This window comes from Daucus carota, chromosome 9 (genome assembly GCF_001625215.2).
Source record: "Daucus carota subsp. sativus chromosome 9, DH1 v3.0, whole genome shotgun sequence".
Lineage (NCBI taxonomy): Eukaryota > Viridiplantae > Streptophyta > Magnoliopsida > Apiales > Apiaceae > Daucus > Daucus carota.
This window is the reverse complement of record NC_030389.2, coordinates 34,434,733-34,455,393: the sequence shown is the minus strand read 5'-3', so window position 1 is coordinate 34,455,393 and position 20,661 is coordinate 34,434,733. Positions and strand designations below refer to the sequence as shown.

At 40.7% G+C, this 20,661-nt stretch overlaps 5 protein-coding genes across 6 annotated transcripts; 3 read left to right on the top strand and 2 right to left on the bottom strand.

The window, feature by feature from the left end:
- Positions 1–237: 237 nt before the first annotated feature.
- On the bottom strand, positions 238–5,469 carry LOC108201488 (uncharacterized). Its single transcript, XM_064085397.1, has 3 exons — positions 5,288–5,469; positions 2,200–4,732; positions 238–2,100 (listed from the first exon to the last, which is right to left on the bottom strand). Exons 1-3 carry the CDS (start codon positions 5,467–5,469, stop codon positions 238–240), a joined length of 4,578 nt encoding a protein of 1,525 aa, XP_063941467.1.
- A 2,594-nt stretch (positions 5,470–8,063) lies between these two features.
- On the top strand, positions 8,064–9,689 carry LOC108202072 (non-functional NADPH-dependent codeinone reductase 2). The gene is made up of 4 exons (XM_017370447.2): positions 8,064–8,413; positions 8,530–8,773; positions 8,913–9,092; positions 9,371–9,689. The coding sequence occupies exons 1-4, from the start codon at positions 8,094–8,096 to the stop codon at positions 9,587–9,589; spliced, it is 963 nt and encodes a 320-aa protein (XP_017225936.1). The 5' UTR covers positions 8,064–8,093; the 3' UTR covers positions 9,590–9,689.
- Positions 9,690–9,795: 106 nt separating this feature from the next.
- LOC108200394 (polygalacturonase) lies at positions 9,796–11,736 on the bottom strand. Its single transcript, XM_017368521.2, has 4 exons — positions 11,042–11,736; positions 10,658–10,947; positions 10,353–10,581; positions 9,796–10,257 (listed from the first exon to the last, which is right to left on the bottom strand). Exons 1-4 carry the CDS (start codon positions 11,474–11,476, stop codon positions 10,039–10,041), a joined length of 1,173 nt encoding a protein of 390 aa, XP_017224010.1. The 5' UTR covers positions 11,477–11,736; the 3' UTR covers positions 9,796–10,038.
- Positions 11,737–13,612: 1,876 nt separating this feature from the next.
- LOC108200397 (non-functional NADPH-dependent codeinone reductase 2) lies at positions 13,613–16,474 on the top strand. Its single transcript, XM_017368526.2, has 4 exons — positions 13,613–14,110; positions 14,717–14,960; positions 15,374–15,553; positions 16,125–16,474. Exons 1-4 carry the CDS (start codon positions 13,788–13,790, stop codon positions 16,347–16,349), a joined length of 972 nt encoding a protein of 323 aa, XP_017224015.1. The 5' UTR covers positions 13,613–13,787; the 3' UTR covers positions 16,350–16,474.
- Positions 16,475–17,325: 851 nt separating this feature from the next.
- On the top strand, positions 17,326–19,799 carry LOC108200395 (non-functional NADPH-dependent codeinone reductase 2). 2 transcript variants are annotated; one of them, XM_017368522.2, is made up of 5 exons: positions 17,326–17,456; positions 17,675–18,081; positions 18,365–18,608; positions 18,791–18,970; positions 19,333–19,799. In XM_017368522.2, exons 2-5 carry the CDS (start codon positions 17,759–17,761, stop codon positions 19,558–19,560), a joined length of 975 nt encoding a protein of 324 aa, XP_017224011.1. In that variant the 5' UTR covers positions 17,326–17,456; positions 17,675–17,758; the 3' UTR covers positions 19,561–19,799. The 2 variants fall into 2 exon arrangements, with proteins under 2 accessions (XP_017224011.1, XP_017224013.1); XM_017368524.2 differs by lacking the exon at positions 17,326–17,456 and having other exon boundaries at positions 17,581–18,081.
- Positions 19,800–20,661: the final 862 nt, after the last annotated feature.

The window sequence follows — 20,661 nt, the reverse complement described above, 5'->3', positions numbered from 1 at the left end:
TTAAAATCTTCATGGCCAGTGAGTTACCTCCCGAGTGGTTTCCACATATGCCTTCGTGGACCTCCCTCATCACATAGGTGCACTCCTCCCCGTCTACACATTTGAGAAGGGGCTGGTTGAAGCCTCTCTTATACCATCATATTCCACATATCTGGCAGCCTTGTACTTTAACTTTCGGGCTTCAGCTTTATCTTCGGGCAGCGTACCCTCCTTGATGTATTTCCAGATTGGGGTTATCTATGTAGAATTTTCATCCTTGTCTTGTATTTTTGTTACCTCAAGCTCGGGGATGCTAGGTACCTCCTGTATCTCTAGGCGGATAACTCCCAATAAGGCTGGGTCTTTCTGAGATGCTAACTTCGCGAGAGCGTCAGCATCTCCGTTGAATTCTCTAGGTACCCTGTTTACTTGCACCTCTTCGAACTGATCTAGTAATCCTTGAACACATCTTAGGTATATCGCCATTTTAGGTCCCTTTGCTTGGTATCCTCCTTTGATATGCTCGACCACCAGCATGGAGTCGACCTTTATAACAAGCTTTCTCACCTTCATTTCGAGGGCAAGCCTTAGCCCTCCGATTAGGGCTTCATACTCTGCATCATTGTTAGAGAGCTGGAAGGTAAAGTGAATTGCGTTCAAGAGTCTATGTCCTTCCGGGCTTATGAGCACTATCTCAGCTCTTGCTCCTTCATTATTTACTGCTCCATCTGTGTGCAATATCCACCAGAGTTCGGGTATGCTTTCCTTGGGGTCTGCCTGCTGCGGTGGTAGGCCGGGATCATATTTGATCAGGAGACCGGACTCCTCTCCATCTTCAGGGAATTCCAAGATGAAATCTGCTAGGGCCTGTCCTTTGATGGCGGTCCTTGGTTTGTAGTCTAGGTCAAATTGCCCCAACTCGACTGCCCATTTCATCATCCTACCGGTTACCTCTGGTTTATGCATAATTTGTCGGAGAGGAAATGCCGTCCTAACCTCTACTTTATGAGCCTGGAAGTATGGTCGCAATTTCCTAGTTGCATGTACCAAGGCATATACCAGCTTCTCCATACTCGTGTAGCGAGTCTCTGCGTCTAGAAACCTCTTGCTCACGTAATAAATTGGGGACTGCCCCTCCTCATCTTCCTTCACCAATATGGCACTTATGGAGTAGTCTGAAACGGCTAAGTAAAGGACAAGCGTCTCTCCTTCCTGAGGTTTGGCCAAGAGGGGTGGCTCGCCCAAGTGCTTCTTGATTTTTACAAAGGCATCCTCACATTCCTCCGTCCACTCGAAATCTTTGGATGCGCCTTTGATGGCCTTAAAAAACTCCTTGCACTTTTCCGATGATTTTGATACGAACCTGTTTAAGGCGGCTATCCTTCCTGTCAGACTCTGCACTTGCTTAATGTTGGCAGGGGACTTCATGTCCAGTAATGCTCTGATCTTTGCTAGGTTGGCCTCTATGCCCCTGTGGTTAACCATAAACCCAAGGAATTTCCCCGACTCTACCCCGAACACACATTTCTGCGGGTTGAGTTTCATCCTATACTTCCTTAGGATTTCGAACATCTCTGATAAGTGGGCAACGTGGCCAGCGTCCCTCTTGGATTTAACCAGCATGTCGTCTACATATACTTCCATCGTCTTCCCAATCTGATCTTTGAACATCATGTTCACCAATCTTTGGTAGGTCGCCCCTGCGTTGATGAGCCCAAATGGCATTCCAATGTAGCAATATAGGCCCCTGTCCGTGATGAATGAGGTGTGCTCCTGGTCGGGCTCATACATGGGAATCTGATTGTATCCTGAGTAGGCATCCATAAAGCTGAGGAGGGCGTGTCCTGCCGTTGAATCTACTAGTTGGTCAATGCGAGGGAGCGGGAAACTATCTTTGGGACACGCTTTGTTGAGATCCGTGAAGTCTATGCACGTGCGCCACTTTCCGTTGGGTTTCTTGACAAGTACGGGGTTTGCTAACCATTTCGGGTAGAACGACTCCTTTACCAATCCTGCTTTCAAGAGGCGATCGACCTCCTTCTGCAGGGCCTCGGCTCTTTCTCCGCTGATGGGCCTTCTCTTTTGTCTAGCACCCTTTTTAGAGGGGTCGACATTCAAGTGATGTCACATAACTGCCGGGTCTATCCCCACCATATCTTCATGGCTCCAAGCAAATACGTCGAGATTATTTGTAAGGAATTCTATCAGCTTGCTCCTTACCTCTGGACCTAGTTTGGATCCTATTTTCAAGATCTTGCCATCACTCCCCGGTGTAACTTGCACGTCGATCGTATCCTCAGCTGGCCCTGTATTCTGCACTTGCATGGGTAATCTCGGGTCTAAGTCGAAATCAAACTGGTGCGGAGTTTCCTCTGGTTCTGAGGGCGCGTCCTTAGAAACTTCTTTGGGAGGAGAGGGCTCCTCTATTTCTATGATGATCTCCTGTTGATCCATTCTTCTGACTTTCTTCGGAGGTGCCTCTTCCACTTCGATAACCTGTTCTTCACATTCTTCAGACATTGATTCATCGACAAGAGTGGGTTCGCCCTCGTGTGGGACGCGTCCTCCAAGTGATGAGACGCTGGGCGTGTCCTCACTGTCGCTCTCTAGGTACTGAACGAGGTAGAGAGCGTGGACTGATTGAAGTTCCTCGTGGGGCGGCGCTCCCCTTCTGTCTCGAAAATTCTTAAGTGACAGGCCATAGCAATCGCGAGATTCATATTGGGATCCTTTCACACAACCAACTCCTCCAGGAGTGGGGAACTTCAAAGTAAGATGATAGATGGAGGTGATTATCCTCATGTCTTTCAATAGGGGGCGTCCCATGAGCGCATTATGCGCTGAGGGATGGTCGATGATCACAAACTCGGCAATTTGAGTAGCCGCTCGTGGAGCCTCTCCTAGGGTGACTGGCAAGCGTATGGTTCCTTTGGCTTTAATAGCCTCCCCTCCGAAGCCATATATGTAGAGATTCTCTACGGTCATGTCTTTGTCTGGTAATCCCATTTTCTTGTAAGTGTCGTAGTAGAGGATGTTGACTGAACTCCCATTGTCGACAAATACTCGGTGAATGTTTAAGGCAGCGATACGCATGGCGACCACTAAAGCATCGTTATGGGGATGGTGTACCCACTTCGCATCGTCTTCGGTGAAGGTGATGTCCATTGTTTCTCCTTTGAACACTCTCGGGGCCCTAGCTGATAGGTGGTTTACGTTGGTCAGGGGGTAGTCTCTCGCTTCTTTGGCGTATCTCTCCATTGCCTTTCGACTGCCTCCCCCTATGTATGGTCCCCCGAATATGCTTCTTATGCTGCCTTCTCTTACAAATTGAGTATCGTTCTGCTTTTCATCAGCCCTGTCATTCTGTGAAGCTCCAAGGGCGCGTCTTTCCGGAGGGTGGTCTGCCCTATACTTTTTTACCCATTCTGTTAGGTATCCTTCTTTGAGTAGATATTCAATTTCCTCTTTCAGATGCCGACACTCGGAGGTGCTATGTCCTGCTGATTCGTGGAAGTCACAATACTTCTTTTTGTCCTTGGCTATATGTTGGGGAATAGGTTGGGGTCTCTGGAACGGCACCTTATCCTTGGTCATTGCATAGACGTGTTCAGCTGAGGCTGTTAGCGGGGTATATACTCCTGACTGCCTCGGAGGAGGGCTCCAAGTCCTTTTACTCGAAGTCATATTTACCCTACCCAGAGAGCGGGCGCGTCCTTTTGGTTCTGGACTGGGAGTGCGATCTTTTCTTTTGTACTTAGATTTGGCGATCTCCTTTTGATTTTCGGCCAGCGACTGTTCTACCTTTTTTAAGGATTCGGCTGCGGAATATAGTTCGGACAGAGAGGCCGGGTCCTTCCCCTGGAGGTGCTTCCAGAAGTCGGTACCAACCTTGAGTCCAGCGATAAGGAAGTTCTTCAGGGTTTCGTCTGAGGCTCCTTTCACTCCCATGGACTCTTGATTAAACCTTTTGAAGTACGCGGTCAAGGTCTCGTTGTCACGCTGCTTGACATTGGCGAGTGTAGTGACGGGTGGAGCGTATTTGGTTGCGGCTTGGAATTGCGTCATGAACATCTGCTGCATGCCTTCCCAAGAGGAGATGACCCCTCCTCCCAACTTCTGAAACCATTGTTGAGCACTGTCCCTCAGGGTTGCCGCTAGGAACCTACACCTGACCAGGTCGGGGATCTGATATAAGTCCATTTCAATGTTGAATCTGATCAGGAATTCGCGGGGGTCGGCATTCCCGTGATAGCGGAGATCTGCATTCAGGTTTCTGAAACCGGTTGGTAGCTGGGCCTCGCGGACTGCTGCGGTAAATGGTGACGAGATCTGTGGCGCCGCTGTGGCGGCGCCAGCTTGCAAAAGGGCCAGTAACTTCTTTAGGTCTTCGGGGTTGATCGTTCCGACTCCTGGAATAGTCTGGGTAGCGGTCGCTAGGTTTGTGTTAGCCACCGTGGTCTGAAGCACGTTGTTGGCTTGGGTCTGAAGCGCATTGTTGGCTTGGGTCTGAGTAGCGGTTGCTTGGACGATTTGGGTTGGTGTTTGCGTCGGAGGAGTAGGTGTGGTGGAAACGGGAATAGTTTGCTGTGGAGTGGGTGTGAGTGGAGTTGATGTGGCTTGCTGATTGGCAGTAGTTATGATTGGAGGTGGTGTGGCTTGCTGATTGGCAGTAGGTGGGCCTTGGGGAGGCGTGTCTCCTTGATTACCCAGGGGGCGCGTCCTTCCCGTAGTTCTTGGGTCCGGGGTGTGTTGGCTCGATTCAATTTATGAAGGGAGGTACTCTATCAAGGGTCCCCCTCGGCGCCTTCCCCTCAAGTTTGGTATGAGGCCTCTTCCTCTCCCCCGTACTCCTCGGTATGTCCTGCCCGTTCCTGTTTCACGTCTTGCCTCAGGAGGCGCGTCGTTCCCCCGAGGACGTAGGGGCGCGCCGTTTCCCTGGGAGGGTCTCCTCTGCTCCTGCTCTGCCATTCACACAATCATAGCCAAGCTGCTTGGGGTGATACCTAGTCTTTCAGCCAGGGGCCGGGCGTCTGCGTTTTGGTTCACCGTCTCTTGTCCCATCCCTCCCGTTTGCGCAGGGGGCGTGGTCACGTCCAGGGGCGCGCCCTCCGCGTCGTAGACTCCTTGGCTTATTATGGCTCCTGGTGGGAGGTTAGCGCCGGGGGTCGCATCTCCGTACTCCAACATTCGGGGGGTTGGTCGTCTGAAACGTCTACGTCCTCTCCTGCCATGGCTTTTGGAATGGCGCGAGTGTCTGGGGACAAGTTCTTCGAGTATAGACTCCAAGGTATTCAACCTTGCATCATACCTCGCTTGACTTTGTTCCATTCGGTGGAGGGCACTAAGGAGCTCCGTGTTACTGACTACAACCGGGGGTGGGTTGTTCGGCAAGGTGCGGGGGTCCTGTATGTGCACCGGTGAGTATGGTTCTATCGGTTCATCTTCAACATAGTAGTCTCCTTCATACGGGTCATCATCGTGATTGGCCATCTCTTCCTCTTCGAGATTTCACCTAGTCCCCTCCTTCTAGCGCCAATTTGTTGATAGAGAAATTTGGTGAATCAACAAACGTGAGGTTCGTTGCCGGAATCAGGTGTTTCACGGTGATTATATGACGGAACTCCGCTGGGGGCGGTGGTTTTGAGTGTTTGAGGGTGGCTGAGATCAAGGGAATATATTTCTGCTCTCGTTCTCACAACTCTCGATATATCCCCTTAATGTGCCTACGTACCCCTTTATATAGGGGATCAAGCCGTACGTAGTTCTATTGAACCAGGAGTCCTAGTTTGATCAGGACTAGGCCTCTTGGCGATAAAGTCGAAGATAAGCCAATGGCTTATCTCGGAGAGTCCTACTCCTGTTAGAATTAGTCTTGAGGATGACTACCTCAGATTCCTAGTCCAAATAGATCACGGATTCGACGATATCTCCACTACGAGAGATAGCATCTACCACGACTCTTATGGAGAAGTTATCTGGGAGAGCCATGACTAACCCCTCGAGGTGTAGGGACATGTCCTCACCTCCCGGTGAGGTCTTCGTCTTCAAACAAGGTAGATAAGGAGCCAAATTACATGATCGTCTCAATCCCCCGATGAGGGCTAACTCACCAGAATACAGGATCCAGACATATGATCGGCCTTCATGTTACCCCGGAGGGCCTTCAAGAGTCATGATCACCTCAAGCCCCCACACGAGGGTTAACTCGGCAGATAGCAGGATTGAGGATTGTAGATCATGCCCGGATGAGCCCGGGAACTACCAGATGAGCCTGATAACTACCAAATGAGCTTGGTAACTGGTCTTCATATCCGGCGGAAGGGTCGTCACGGAGACTCACTCACCCTCTCTCTCTCATCATTCATTCACAATTGTACCTCTTTTAGGGCAAGGGACGCGTCCTGATAGGGAGGACGCGTCCTTCCCTATTCCTGTTCTCATCCATGTTTCCTGGACAAGAGACCGTACCTCCTGGGTCATGTCTGGAGGAGGGCGCGTCCTCCCCTCCACATGGTGTACAAAAACGACTATAACAATATACTTGAGTAGGAGTTCTCTTAAGAACATAAATAGTTAGTATGCTGCATATCATCTAGTCTAAAATTGAAGTAAAAATGGCCAAGGTGGAGATTCCACAGACTAGAATAGGCTCAATGGGTGCAACTCGAATCTCGGCTCATGAAAGTTCGATAGGCTCGAGTTCGGCTCGAAAGCTCGGATGATTTCATCAAACATTAACAAAAACTCGAAACATGATCAGTTCGGCTCGAGTTCGATTCGATTAATATATAAAAAAGATATAAAAATTAAATATTTTATATAATAATATAAAAAATAATATAAAAATAATTATAATAATACAGGCTTGATTAGACTCACGAGCCTCACAAACCGAGTAATATGAAACTCAAACTCTGCTCGGTAAACTATTTGAATAGCTCGAGTTTGAGTTCGGCTTCGAGCCGAACTCGAAGCCGAACTCGAGCAGCTCGATGTGTTTGCTCGTTTACAGCCCTGCTGGTGGATATCCATGTATAAGGTATGACTCTTGTTTTTACTACTATTGTTTTCTTCCGCATATTAGATGCTACCTAACACAAAGCATAAGCTGTGTGGTATCATGCGTATACAGGCAATCCTAACTCCCAAACAGCAAAAATTACTTCACAAAAGAAGAATGCATTTGATTCCACAAAATTTCTTCATAAATTAAACGAACATCATTTTATCTCTTGAAATTAACAAAATTTACAAATTCATGACAAACACAAAACAAGAACACTGGTTGGGCAACATTAACTCCAAAAATAAAAAGTAGACTTTTGTGCCCAAATAAACAAACATTGGCCTAACTTATAGTAAAATATAATATATTTATTTGTTTTAAATTATTTTTAAACTCATTATTTTTAAAAATTTACAATCATATATATATATATAGTATATTTATTTAATTATTTAAATAATCAGTTCGGTTTTAACCAATAACCCAAACCGAATTCATAATACTGGGCGGAGATTTTTGTCTATGGACTTTCATTAAAATGTACAGTACAGATGCCAAGAGCAGATTGCTACCAACCATTAATGCAGTACGTTAAATGGTTGGCAATTATATACCTGAGTAGGAGTTCTCTTAGGGGTCGTTTTCAGGTATCAGGTATGGGTTTGGTTCATTCCAAACCCATACTTGATGTTTGGTTGGAAAATTTATTCATCCAAACCCATACCTCAAACCCCCAAGGTATGAGTTTTTGATACCTTAGGGGGAGGTGGGTATGGAACATGGGTATGAGGAATCAAAATTATTTTTATTTTATATACAATTACATCAAATGCTTGACACAAAATTAAATCAACAACTCAAAATTGGATAAAATAAAATTATAAAATTATTTTTCATCAATAAAAAATAATAATTTAAAAATATTTAAATTCAATATATTATTCATTCCATAACTCAACCAAACACATGATATCAAGAATGATACATTATCCCCATACCATCTTAACCTGATTCCTCATTCCAACCCCATACCACCCCATGAACCAAACGACCCCTTAACATAAATAGTTAGTATGCTGCATATCATCCATCTAGAATTGAAGTAAAAATGGCCAAGGTGGAGATTCCACAGACTAGAATAGGCTCAATGGGTGCAACCATGCCTTTAATATGCTTTGGAACATCTTATAGTGTTTTGGCTCCTTCGGAGTTTCTGAAACCAAGTGTTGTTAATGCAATCAGACTTGGCTATAGACATTTTGACACTGCTGCCTTCTATAACTCAGAGGAGTGTCTTGGTGAAGCCGTTACAGAGGCTTTGAGCCTCGGTCTGATCAAGTCTCGCGCTGATCTTTTTATCACATCAAAGCTTTGGTGTAGTGATGCACACTCTGATCGCGTGCTTCCTGCTCTACAAAAAACTCTCAAGTAGGCCTGTAGTTAGTAAATTTATTGTCATTATGAGGGACACTTAGTGTAGATTATGAGTCCAAAATTAAAATATACTTTGAAGAATTGGAGCAATGAAATTTTTTGTTATGTAGGAACCTTGGGATGGAGTATGTTGATCTCTACCTTATTCATTTTCCTGTGAGCTTGAAGCCCGGGAGTCAGGGTATACCTTTTCCTTCAGAAGATGTTCTTCTCATGGATTTCAAGTCTGTCTGGGAAGCCATGGAGAAGTGTCAAAGCCTTGGCCTTTCTAGAAACATAGGAGTCAGCAATTTCTCTAGCAAGAAGCTCGAGACCATACTTTCATCTGCAAAGATCCCTCCTGCTGTTAATCAGGTAGATAGAATACATTACTTGATCCAAATCAAACGATAGACACCTTGTGGTTGAAGGACCTTAATGATTGTTTGATAATATTTATGTCCTTTTGAGCTAGAGATTATCACTGAAATTAATCTTTTGTGTGAAAATGAAGGTGGAACTGAACCCTCTGTGGCAGCAGAAGAAGTTGCGGGAATATTGTAGGAAAAATAATGTACATCTTTCAGGTTTTTCCCCTTTAGGCGCCCCAAACACATGGTGGGGAAATAATAGAGTCCTGGACTGCGAGGTGCTGAAGAGTATTGCTAAAGCTAGAGGAAAGACAGTTGCTCAGGTACAACTCACTTCAATTTCGAGTCTCTAAATAAATCTTCAATATATTGTCTCTCTAAGAAATGATAAACCAGAAATAGATTTCCCCAACAAATTCAGAAACATTAGCATACCAGAAATGTATAATGCATATCAGTTATTTCTAGTAATTTATATGGTAATTGGAGTCTATATTATTATCCATGGTATTCTAGTTACACAATTATGATTTGTGGTAGAAATGAACTGCAGAAAAAACAGTGAAAATGAAATGTTCTTTTCCTGATGTCATTTGTAAAGGTATGTTTAAGATGGTGTTACCAGCAAGGTGCAAGTGTTATTGTTAAGAGCTTCTCAAAGGAAAGAATGGTTGAAAATTTAGAGATATTTGACTGGGAACTGAGTGCTGCTGAGTGTCGAGAGATAGAACAGATTCCCCAGCAGAAGGGTTACACTGGACACCACTTCATTTCATCGGAAGGACCTTACAAATCTTTTGAGCAATTCTGGGATGAATAGCTTCCTACATGTATTAGTCTAGAATAAACTACCCTTGTATTATGTATGTAACCTAGTATTCTCCGAATACTTATTAAAAGATTTGTGGCTTATTTACTGATTTTTGAACATATTTCTACAATTATGTTAGTGTGCACTGCTGTTTTACTCCGACCTTTTAGGGCGTGTTTAGATGGTATTCGGAAAAGAATGCTAATGGCTTGAAATTTTGATCCGACAATGAAGAGTAAAATTAAAATGAGAAAGTCATGTACTACAGAACGAGGAACTCAGGCTAAATGAAGCCCACATGATCCTTCAGGCAGCTGGTGTTTAGCACACAACTCAATCAAATTCTAGAAATTCTAGTGGCAATATTTTGCAAGCTGTGGCATACATTCTTACGTCCTCTCAAATCCAGACATAGATATGAAAAAAAAAAAAACTGACATGAACTCTGATGATAATCTCTATAAACAACCAGAAGGCTTAATGACGCCAGAAGCAGTTCCTCCTGCATTGGCACACGACGCTTTTGCTGCTTGATTTTTATACGTGAGTACTACATCTTGTAGTCGTATCCCACTGCAAGGATATTTCTTACTACATTGCAACTGCACTGCAATTGGCGTTGCAGATGATCCGCGAATGTCTTGATACCTTACATTGCTAATTTTGATTCCAGATACCTAGTCAAAAACAGAAGATTACTAACTTATAAGGTTCGACACATCAAACAGTAGTTAGTTAATAGAGAAATTACATAAACTTCAAAAATATATACCTTTCCTGGACAATCTTGGTTGTTAGGACAGTAGTCTTGGTCTATAAGAATCGGATTTTTGACATTACTCATTGCAATATTCTTGAAAAGAACATCTCTAACAAATCCATTGCTCGACCTTGCCCATGTTTTTATTCTTACACCATTGTCACTATTCCGGAATGCAACTGATTTGACTGTCAGGTTCTGAACACCAGGTTCATGCAAATCCCAGCCCAAACTTCCAATGCTGTCACCGTGAACAATTATTAATTTACAGTGTACAATATTATACATTCTATCCCTTCAGGATTAGTAAATTTTACCTGATGCCGTGACCAGGACCACAGAAAACATTTTCAATCCACGTGTTAGTAGTGCCAGGTCCAATTGACACGCAGTCATCCCCAGTACTAATACGAGAGTTGAAGATGCTGACTCCTGATGATAACTGCACATTAATACCATCAGTGTTGGGGCTACTGCCGAGTGCTAAGATTTTGATTCCTCGTAACCTCACAGTTCTGCATTTGTAGACAATCATGTGGAACATTTGGCTGTTTATTGACGTTAGTCTACTCACAACTACGTTCGTCGAGCTGTAGAACCCTATGCTCTGCAAATAATAAACATATTATGTCACATGAACCCTATAAAAATTTGGACTCTAAAACGAAAAATTTATGTACATTGATAATTAGTATTCATACCGTTGCCCCTGCAGGGCAGTTGTTTCCGGATTTTTTGCAATTCCACAGAGCTGCTCCTTTAGCATCTATGATTCCTCCAGAAATGGAAAGTCCATTGACATTCTCAAACTTGATCCAGTTTCCATTCGTGGCGATAAGATTGTAGTTAGTAGAAGCTACAATAGTGCCCTGGATACGAATGAACATGCTGTGTTTGCAGTTGTGGCCACTGAAGACTATAGGACCACGAATCAAGTATCTTCCCCGGGGCACGTAAATTTGAGCTGGCCTAGTAGAAGCGCAAGCTGAATTCCACGCCCTAAGGAAAACCTTAGAAACATCCGTCCTGCCATCAGCTCTGGCTCCCAATCTTAGCACATTGATCGAGACTCTTGCTGCCAGTGCTGAATTTACCAGAAAAATGATAAAAAGTGTTAGTCTAAGAAAATAAGCCATTGAGCCTGATCAGATCAGATGTTTTGATAATGGGAATTGTGCAATCTAATGTCGGTATTTATAAGGTATTTGAATTGCAGCACTTCTTATCGCGCTATGCAAATAAATGCAAACTTGCATATCATCCGCGTTGACTAGTAACGTGCAAGTGCAGAGCCTGTAACATGTTGCATTTTGATGATGAGCAAACCAAATAGCTTTTTGCATCAAGTACAAGTTCTAGTGCATATCTGTACTTGGTTACATTATTCTGAGATTGCTTATTTTCTGCCACTATTGATGCCTAATTGAGTGCTGATTCTTCGTTCGAAAATCAAGTAAAATATAGTAACAAGGCACATGAAGTGCAGAATTTCTGGAGATATATTTTATTGGTTGGTATCAAAGTCAACCGTGAACCGATCTAGATCACCGGAATTTTGACAGTGCTGCGTTTTGTAAGTATAATTCGAAGTTACATGGTAATGATCAGAGATATACAATTGGGCTTGGCCACATACATTGTGACAGTGCTGTCATTTTGACATGCGCATCTCTGATCATTACCATTGTGCTGATTGAATATGTGAAAAAATGCATAGCCAAATATTATAGAAATTTTGATTTGCCCTCTATCGAACTTGGATAGCTGTCATATGGCTCACATCCTGACCTGATTACTTGAGTTCTATCAAATACGGGTATTTAAGCCAAGCAATGCACACCACCAACATTTTGATGAAATGTCTGTGATAGATATTAGATATTGCAACTTAGAATACAATAATATCTGTAAGGGCTGATCCCGACGCGGGCAATACAATTTTTTTCTAAAATCCTAAACCAAAACCTATATGCGGTTTGGTTGAAAATTTAAACCGTAATTGTGCTATCATAAAAGAGAGTAAACTTCAGAGTTGTGGCCAAAGTTTACACCGATTTTCAAAGTTTACACCGATTTTTAAAAGTGTGGCTCCCGCTTAACGGGAGCCACACTTTTAAGAAGCGGAGCAAAGTTTGGCCACCATTCTAAGAATTTGGAACTCATTTTTACCCTTTTGTCCGTTACTCTTGCTAGTGATATTTAACGGAGCCACACTTTTAAAAAGCGGAGCCAAAATTTGGCCATTTTTGTGGGAATTTGAAACTCTAGCCAACGTTTTGAAAATCGGTGTAAATTTTGGCACAACTTTCTAATAATATTTTAGATTCTAATCGAACGGACTGAAGTAATATTTTAAAATTTTGTATTTTTATTTATCATAAAACGAGGGTAATGTAAACAAACATGTGCATGCCAGAGCAAATTCTGTAGTTTATGTTTGGAGATTTCATTTTAATTTTTACCAGTTATTTAGAGTGATTAAAAAAATATTACTATTTATTATTTTAAGATTTATACTTTTTTCAAATTGAACTTCATACTCTATATTTTTATCTTAAAATATAATTTTAAAAAATAATAAACATAAATACATTCTTCCTGAATCCCAAAAAGTATACCGAACAGTAAACGAAATTCTTCAAAAACGTCAAAACAGAAAGAATAAAGAATTGCAACGTAACGTGCAAGTTGCTCTGATATGTACCGCTGGAGTTTGACACCTATTCTAATCCTTTTAGAAAACATAGTCATATAATTTAACTTTTTAATATATTTTTTATAAAATAAAAATTTGATGTTTGAATTTTTATATATAAAATGAAAATTTTAAAAATAAGTTATGAAACTATGTTTTACAAGAGTGTTAATATACGTTATGTTTTACAAGAGTGTTAAAATACGTGTCGAGCATTGAAAAAAACTATTCCCTCCGTCCCCCTGAGTTATATACATCGGGGACGAGTATGCGGCACGGACTTTAATGCTCGTGTAAAGTGAGTAGTTAAGTATAGTTGTATAGAGTAACTTATTTTTAAGATTTTTCTTTTCTGAATAAAAATTTGAATGTTATATTTTTATTCAGAAAAAGAAAATTTTAAAAATAAGTTATAGAATTATATTTTATAGGAGTATTGAAGTGCAGTAGTGAAAAAGAAACATATAAAATTAAATGGGACAGAAGTATTACAAAAGTGTTAAAATACGTGTCGAGCAGTAAAAAAAACCGTTGAGAAATGTAAATAAACGAGAGTGAGGAGTACATAATTGTCATCAATATTTGTTGGATCTCGAGGACTTAATTTTGTGGCCTGCCATCCCTGACCCTGAGACCTCAGTCATACTCCACTCAATAAAGTCGGCCTTGGATTTGTGTCACTCGCCACAGTAGCATCATCATATCCAGATTATTTTTCAGATTGGACTCGACAATCATTTATTTTTTCCAAAATGAGTAGCAAAAAAATTCCAGAATCTCAGCTAACTTCAGACCATGCAGCAACTATTCCATTGCTAGGATTTGGCACCGCTGTGTACCCTTTAGTGGCTTCAGATACGATGAAAGAGTCCATTTTCAATGCCATTGAAGTTGGTTACAGACATTTTGATACTGCAGCATTGTACAATTCTGAGATTTTTCTTGGCCAAGCAGTTGCTGAAGCTGTGGACCGCGGTATCATTAAATCTCGTGACGAGCTGTTTGTTACGTCCAAGCTGTGGTGTTCTGATGCACATCCGGATCGCGTGCTGCCTGCGTTACAAAATAGTCTGAGGTAACTTTCGTATTGTTAAGTGATCAGTTCTTACAAAACTTCTCCCAAAACCTTGATGTTGTGCGAGGAGGGCTTATCATTTGCAAGAGACTATGTTCGAACAAACTGTTAAAATATAGGATAAGGCCGAGTTTTTTTAGGAGTGAAAGCAAGTGAATGTAACTGAAAGTAAATGAACTTTCACTTTCATCCCACTTTTGGAGTGAAAGTATGTTATAATTGCATCCATTTTCACTTGCTTTCATTCATTTAAAAAACTCGGGAGCACAAATAAGAGTGAAAGTTATATAAGTTTACTTTCTCTTCACTTGCTTTCCTCTCTGTAGCCTTAAGGTTTTAGATGGACTGATTCAGGTTTGGCAGATATCGCTCTTCAAACCAAAAATAGTGAGGAGAATGTTGTAATATAACACAAGATCCATTTGTGGCTTTTTTGTAATACCTTGAGATTTTAGATGTAGTGATTCTCGATACAAACCAAACTGGTCATATATATTACGAGATGAGAATAAATTAAGAGAATTGCTAGGGACCCGAAATGCTAATATGTACATTCATCGAACTAATTTCATGTTTTTTAAACTTATTAATATCTCGAATGCTTAGGAACCTTGGATTCGAGTATCTTGATCTCTACCTCATTCATTATCCGGCGAGCATTAAGCCTGGAAGTATTTCGTTGCCTTTCCCTAAGGAAGATATACTTCCCCTGGATTTCAAGCATGTTTGGGAGGCCATGGAGGAGTGTCAGATACGCGGTCTCACAAAAGCTATAGGAGTCAGCAATTTCTCCTGCAAAAAGCTTGATCTTATACTATCCTTAGCAAAGATACCACCAGCTGTGAATCAAGTAATTATATTCAATCTTTGGTGCATTATTTTATACTATGTTGTTCACACTAAATATAAAAAGCAAATAAATATATATATCTAGTTAGTTATAGAGAAAATTATACGGAGACCACTATTTTATTGGAGACTCCGAGACCATATATGTACCGTAAGCAGGACTTGTTTTGCATAATAGTATATTTTGCACTGATCTGCTTGCTGAACATATATAGTCTTCAGTAAAAAGGGTCTCCATAGAACTCAACCCGAGTTGGAATGTTCTTAGATTATAATAACTCATGGTACTGCTTGCGATCATGATGTCACTCATTTAGCTCATCTAGTTATGTTCGAAACTAGCCTGATTTCATATACTTGTCCATGTTTTTTGAGAATTATAGTATATGTTACTAAACATTTTTGATTCACTAGGTGGAAATGAACCCTTTGTGGCAACAGAAGAAGCTAAGGGAGTTCTGCAAGGAAAAGAACATACATGTGACAGCATACTCCCCTCTCGGTGCCAAAGGGACGTTCTGGGGAACTAATAAAGTTATGGACTCTGAGGTGCTTCAAGAAATCGCGACAGCCAAGGGAAAAAGTCTTCCCCAGGTACATCATTTCATGGTCCATATATTCGATCTCCCCACATCATTCTATCTAATTACTAGTACTAATGACAGCTAGGCTGGGCTTACTGAAATCCACAATTTTAAAACTGTATTTATGTTGCTGTTCTTCCAATACCAAATACAGTATTTTGTTCGATAGGCTCCCTAAACTTGATTGGAAGCATGCTAAGCATTACAATTGCACATAAACAACTGCTTACTGTTTGATAGACTGCAAATTACGCGTCAGCAAAGCAATTCATTCAATCCAGCATTAAATATGATACCACCTCATTAGTTCACTTCACCTCGATACCCTCGTTGAACCCTTGTAGCTCATGTACATACACTAATAACACCTCATATATTTACGGTCAGTTTGAGTCAAAAACATGTTGGCTTTCAAAACATTTTCGAGTTCGACACTACACACTTGGACATGTATGATGTATCCAAGTTGGATACTTTCCATCTGAGTCCTGGTAACCATGGTCTAGAGTTTATAGCATATTACATAGATATACTTTAGTTTATATCTGATTTCTTATTGAACTTGCTTACTGTTTCTGAAGATTTGCTTGAGATGGGCTTATGAGCAAGGAGTAAGTGTCATTGTGAAGAGCTTTAGTAAGGAGCGGATGAAAGAAAATATGGATATATTTGATTGGAAACTTAGTTCCGAGGAACTTGAAAGAATCAAACAACTTCCTCAGCATCAGGGGAACCCTGCACTCTTCTTTACATCCGATGATGGACCATATAAAACTGCCAATGACTTGTGGGACGAAAACAACTAGCGTGATAAATCAGGCCAACTTATTCAGTACTGCATTTTCTTGTGTTACAATCGACATCAAACTTTTGTAACTTCACGCTATCTGTTAGTCATATTGTGGAATAAATGAACTTACGTTTGGCATAAGTTCACTTACCTGAGAATGTGCGGCATGCTATACTATAAAAATATGAACAAACTTAAACGGAGCCATCCTTCACAAATTTGAAAAATTGTTATGAGAAGATTTGAGAATAAATTGGTATACCGTACATGAAAGAATGGAGCAATCCTTCAGAAATTGGGTGTGCGACTTCCAGTATAGGGTGTAAGGGGTGCAAAAGGAAAGAATGAAATTATTGAACAATTGTCCATAACATAGTTCAGATTTCATTTCATTCCTTCTGAATTCATTCACCCTACCCAATCACAACATCAGGGTTTTGTCAGACGAAAAAAGCTTTCCACAGTCTTCTTCTCAGCTTCCTCGGAGATGTCAAAACTCCCAGGACTGTATGCTACAGAGGTACTACTCTTTGTTGAATAAATAAGGATCCCAGAAAGAAGTCAGGAAAATTCAGATTTCAGTGTGATCAAATATGAAAATTTTATGAACATAAAGAAGAAAGTGAGTAGTGTTAAATATGATTCACTGTTGAAACTTTTAGATAAATTTATAGTTAAAATTGATTCCCTTAAAAAGGTTTAAAGGTCCCATGTCACTCGTTTTATATTAAGGCTGGTTTCTGATATTTGCAGACTGGTGTAGTGAGCATCTTGGGCAGAAGAATCACAAAAACCGACAACTATGACAAGCATCTGGTACTTAAAGTAGATTTTTTTAACTTAATTGAGATATGGTTTTTGTAGAGAAAACAACTAGTTTGCATTTGAATAATAATGATTATGTTCTGTTATTGATAGAGTCATCAGTAATGTGAACTTTTAAAATTCATCGAGGGCTGAAGAATGAATGAGAGGAAGAACACAGTGGTGAATGCCTGATATATTACCAGGATAGCTTAAATCTACAGACGGTGTTAGATCCTACTGTATATGGTTACGGAAGCACACAAAGTGCAGGAGTTTTGAAGTTTAAGTATTGCGCTTCTGGTTTTTATTTAATGAGGTACACAAAGTGCACCAAAGGTTAAGATTGGCCACACATCATACATTTTACTAAAAACAAATAAGTAAAACAAGAACTGATGAAGAACCCGAATCATTTAGTTGTCACGGCTCTAAAATTTATTGGTAAAATCGGCACCATTCACTGTCTGAACTCTCAAATTTATTTGCAAAAGCATTTTTTATTTATTGCCTTGTGGGATTTTAACTTCTCTGCAGGCCATTGTCAACAAGCTGAAAAAGTCCGCATTAAGATCCCTAGGAATTGCATATCCGGATTAGGATTAGACTTGAAACTTAACTATGAGTAGCATCAAAATTCCAGAATCCCAGCTAGGCTCCAATGTTGCAACTACTGTTCCATTGCTAGGATTTGGAACTGCTGCATATCCTCTAGCTGCTTCGGAAACCATGAAAGACTCCTTTTTGAGTGCCATCGAAGTTGGTTATAGACATTTTGATACTGCGTCGCTGTATAATTCAGAGAAGTGTCTTGGTGAAGCAGTTGCTGAAGCTGTAAGAAGTGGAACCATTAAATCTAGGGACGAGGTGTTTATCACGTCCAAGCTCTGGTGTTCTGATGCACATCCAGATCTTGTGCTGGCTGCATTGCACAATACTCTTAGGTAACACTTTGGTTACAATGTCTTTTGCTATTAGTTGATATCCATAAATATGCACAAGCACTACAACTAAATTGAAGCCATATCCGCAAATGAAACTAAACTAAATCAGACATACTCAGTTTATTGATGTGTTCAATTTTAAGCAGACCACACAAGGCCATGCTTGAAATTAAAATATGTACATTTGAGAGGATGAAAAGCCGAATGCTGAAACTTCTGCATATAAAAGCCTTATTGATCTAATCTCACATTTATCGTACTTCTTATAATGTCTAATGCTTAGGAACCTTGGACTTGAGTATCTTGACCTCTACCTCATTCATTATCCAGTAAGCATTAGGCCCGGAAGTGTCCTGTTTCCTTTTCCCGAGGAAGATATACTGCCCATGGATTTTAAGCATGTCTGGGAAGCCATGGAGGAGTGTCAGATACGCGGTCTCACCAAAAATATAGGAGTAAGCAATTTCTCCTGCAAGAAGCTTGAAGTTATACTTTCCTCAGCAAAGATACCTCCATCTGTGAATCAAGTGAGTCCATATACTGTATCCTGTTCAAGCTAAACGCGCATATTAAAGTTCATGCAAAAGTCACAGGGTATTAGATACTAGTTACTTGTAATAGCCTGTGTTCATGATGTCAACCTGATTTCATGTACTTATCTGATTTTTGAGAAATATAAATGTTTACTATACATGTTTGATTTCACTAGGTGGAGATGAACCCTCTGTGGCAACAGAAGAAGCTAAGGGAGTTTTGCAAGGAAAAGAACATACATGTCACAGCATACTCCCCTCTCGGTGCCAAAGGGACAATCTGGGGAACTAATAAAGTCATGGACTCTGAGATGCTCCAAGAAATTGCAGTGGCCAAAGGAAAGAGTCTTCCCCAGGTACAGTATTTCATGTCCATAAACACGATCTCCCCACATCTATATCAAATTATTCATATACATGAGGCTATGGATACAAAGACTAAACCTCACAAGCAGCTCCTGTACAGACATTCATCAAGATCATGTAACCCTTCCCACTCAGACGTAGATACTCACAGTGGACGCTGTATTTTGGACAAAAACATGTCAAATATTAACAAAATTGCCTAGTTCAACACTTTAAACTTGATCATGTATCCAGCTTAAATATTTCCACACTAGTCCTAGTAACACCTGTCTAAATTTCAAAGCATATTACACACATACACTTTCATTTGATCCCTGGTTTATTAATGACCTTTTGCGTATTTTTTATGAAGATATGCTTAAGATGGGCTTATGAGCAAGGGGTCAGTGTCCTCGTAAAGAGCTTCAATAAGGAGCGGATGAAAGAAAACATGGACATATTTGATTGGCAGCTTAGTCCTGAAGAACTTGAAAAAATCAATCAAATTCCTCAGGAGAAAGGGAACCCTGCACTCTTCTTTACCTCCGACAGAGGACCTTTTAAATCTTCCATCGACCTCTGGGATGAAGATATTAACTAGAGTGCTTCATCATGAATAGCAAAACCTTATCAGCAATACATTTTCTTGTGTGTGTGACAGACTCAATTGATTGTAACACCTTCCTCTGTTATATTTATTAAGTGGATATATATTAGACTCACTTATTCACATATAAAAGCTACCTAAAAAAATTTACAGAGTTCTGAACTATAAAATTCCTTACAAATTTGGGTGAAGCTCTAAGCATAGGAATATTGTTGTCTTTGTCAACTGTACACAGAAATAAATCAAAGAGAGTAACATATATTTTTATTTAGGTCTCGACTGCTCTCGGAGCCAATTTCTGACAGATGCTCATTTGCTTTGCTCACTTGCTTTTAACCACTTTAAGCTCTATTCCACTGACCGGAGTCCTCAGCCTGATCAAGGGTTAAGATTATCATCCAGTGTATGAGTTTCTACATCATAAAATCTTTAATAATATTGTTTTTATGTCCTTATTTAATAATTTGCTTGCAGCAATAAGTCGGTTTCTCATCACTCTTCCATTAGATGCACATCAACCTCAATCAATATAGAGAACATTTGAATACACTGTGAAAACGTAAAGAATAATTAACATGGATACTTCAGTTCTAGATTAAGGCATAAAATAATTTGTTACCATCCTTTTGGAACTTACCTCAGGGAATATCAAGAAGCCATCAAATTCACTGTTTCCAGATTCCAGACCAAAGGCTAAACTGATAATTCTAGTCCATGCATCAGTGACTTATGAGCCAAGTCAAATACAAAGCACGAGCACCCGGTCCAATGACAGCTGCTAACAGAATCAGCCATTTAAAATAAAACAACTGCTACAATCAGTCTATTTATATGGTAGATCAGCAATTCTGGACAGTGCCATTGGCTCTGTACACAGCTTGATCAAAACAACATTTTGCATTAATGTGCAACAAAAGAGATGAGGCTCGACGAACAAGACTATTTCAGCTAACAAATCTTAGCTAAGGTGAAGGTAAGAATAATTTGTGTATCTTCTTATGCCTGTTTGCACCTTGCTGACAATTTTCATAATTTTTCGAAAAATTGACAAATTTTTCAGTTTCAATTCAATTCAATATTACTTGTACGGGTATG

What these genes read in the sequence shown, in the direction of transcription:
- LOC108201488 (XM_064085397.1), bottom strand. Translation starts at nt 5,469, where the DNA reads ATGGCCAATCACGATGATGACCCGTATGAAGGAGACTACTATGTTGAA. An exon ending in ATGGAACAAAGTCAAGCGAG is followed by an intron (nt 4,733 to 5,287) that starts GTATGATGCAAG and finishes AATTGAATCGAG; the next exon opens with CCAACACACCCCGGACCCAA. An exon ending in GATCCAAACTAGGTCCAGAG is followed by an intron (nt 2,101 to 2,199) that starts GTAAGGAGCAAG and finishes GTTATGTGACAT; the next exon opens with CACTTGAATGTCGACCCCTC.
- LOC108202072 (XM_017370447.2), top strand. Translation starts at nt 8,094, where the DNA reads ATGGCCAAGGTGGAGATTCCACAGACTAGAATAGGCTCAATGGGTGCA. An exon ending in GCTCTACAAAAAACTCTCAA is followed by an intron (nt 8,414 to 8,529) that starts GTAGGCCTGTAG and finishes TTTGTTATGTAG; the next exon opens with GAACCTTGGGATGGAGTATG. An exon ending in GAGGAAAGACAGTTGCTCAG is followed by an intron (nt 9,093 to 9,370) that starts GTACAACTCACT and finishes TCATTTGTAAAG; the next exon opens with GTATGTTTAAGATGGTGTTA.
- LOC108200394 (XM_017368521.2), bottom strand. Translation starts at nt 11,476, where the DNA reads ATGGCTTATTTTCTTAGACTAACACTTTTTATCATTTTTCTGGTAAAT. An exon ending in GGTCCTGGTCACGGCATCAG is followed by an intron (nt 10,582 to 10,657) that starts GTAAAATTTACT and finishes TCACGGTGACAG; the next exon opens with CATTGGAAGTTTGGGCTGGG. An exon ending in ACCAAGATTGTCCAGGAAAG is followed by an intron (nt 10,258 to 10,352) that starts GTATATATTTTT and finishes GTTTTTGACTAG; the next exon opens with GTATCTGGAATCAAAATTAG.
- LOC108200397 (XM_017368526.2), top strand. Translation starts at nt 13,788, where the DNA reads ATGAGTAGCAAAAAAATTCCAGAATCTCAGCTAACTTCAGACCATGCA. An exon ending in GCGTTACAAAATAGTCTGAG is followed by an intron (nt 14,111 to 14,716) that starts GTAACTTTCGTA and finishes TCGAATGCTTAG; the next exon opens with GAACCTTGGATTCGAGTATC. An exon ending in AGGGAAAAAGTCTTCCCCAG is followed by an intron (nt 15,554 to 16,124) that starts GTACATCATTTC and finishes CTGTTTCTGAAG; the next exon opens with ATTTGCTTGAGATGGGCTTA.
- LOC108200395 (XM_017368522.2), top strand. Translation starts at nt 17,759, where the DNA reads ATGAGTAGCATCAAAATTCCAGAATCCCAGCTAGGCTCCAATGTTGCA. An exon ending in TACCTCCATCTGTGAATCAA is followed by an intron (nt 18,609 to 18,790) that starts GTGAGTCCATAT and finishes TGATTTCACTAG; the next exon opens with GTGGAGATGAACCCTCTGTG. An exon ending in AAGGAAAGAGTCTTCCCCAG is followed by an intron (nt 18,971 to 19,332) that starts GTACAGTATTTC and finishes TTTTTTATGAAG; the next exon opens with ATATGCTTAAGATGGGCTTA.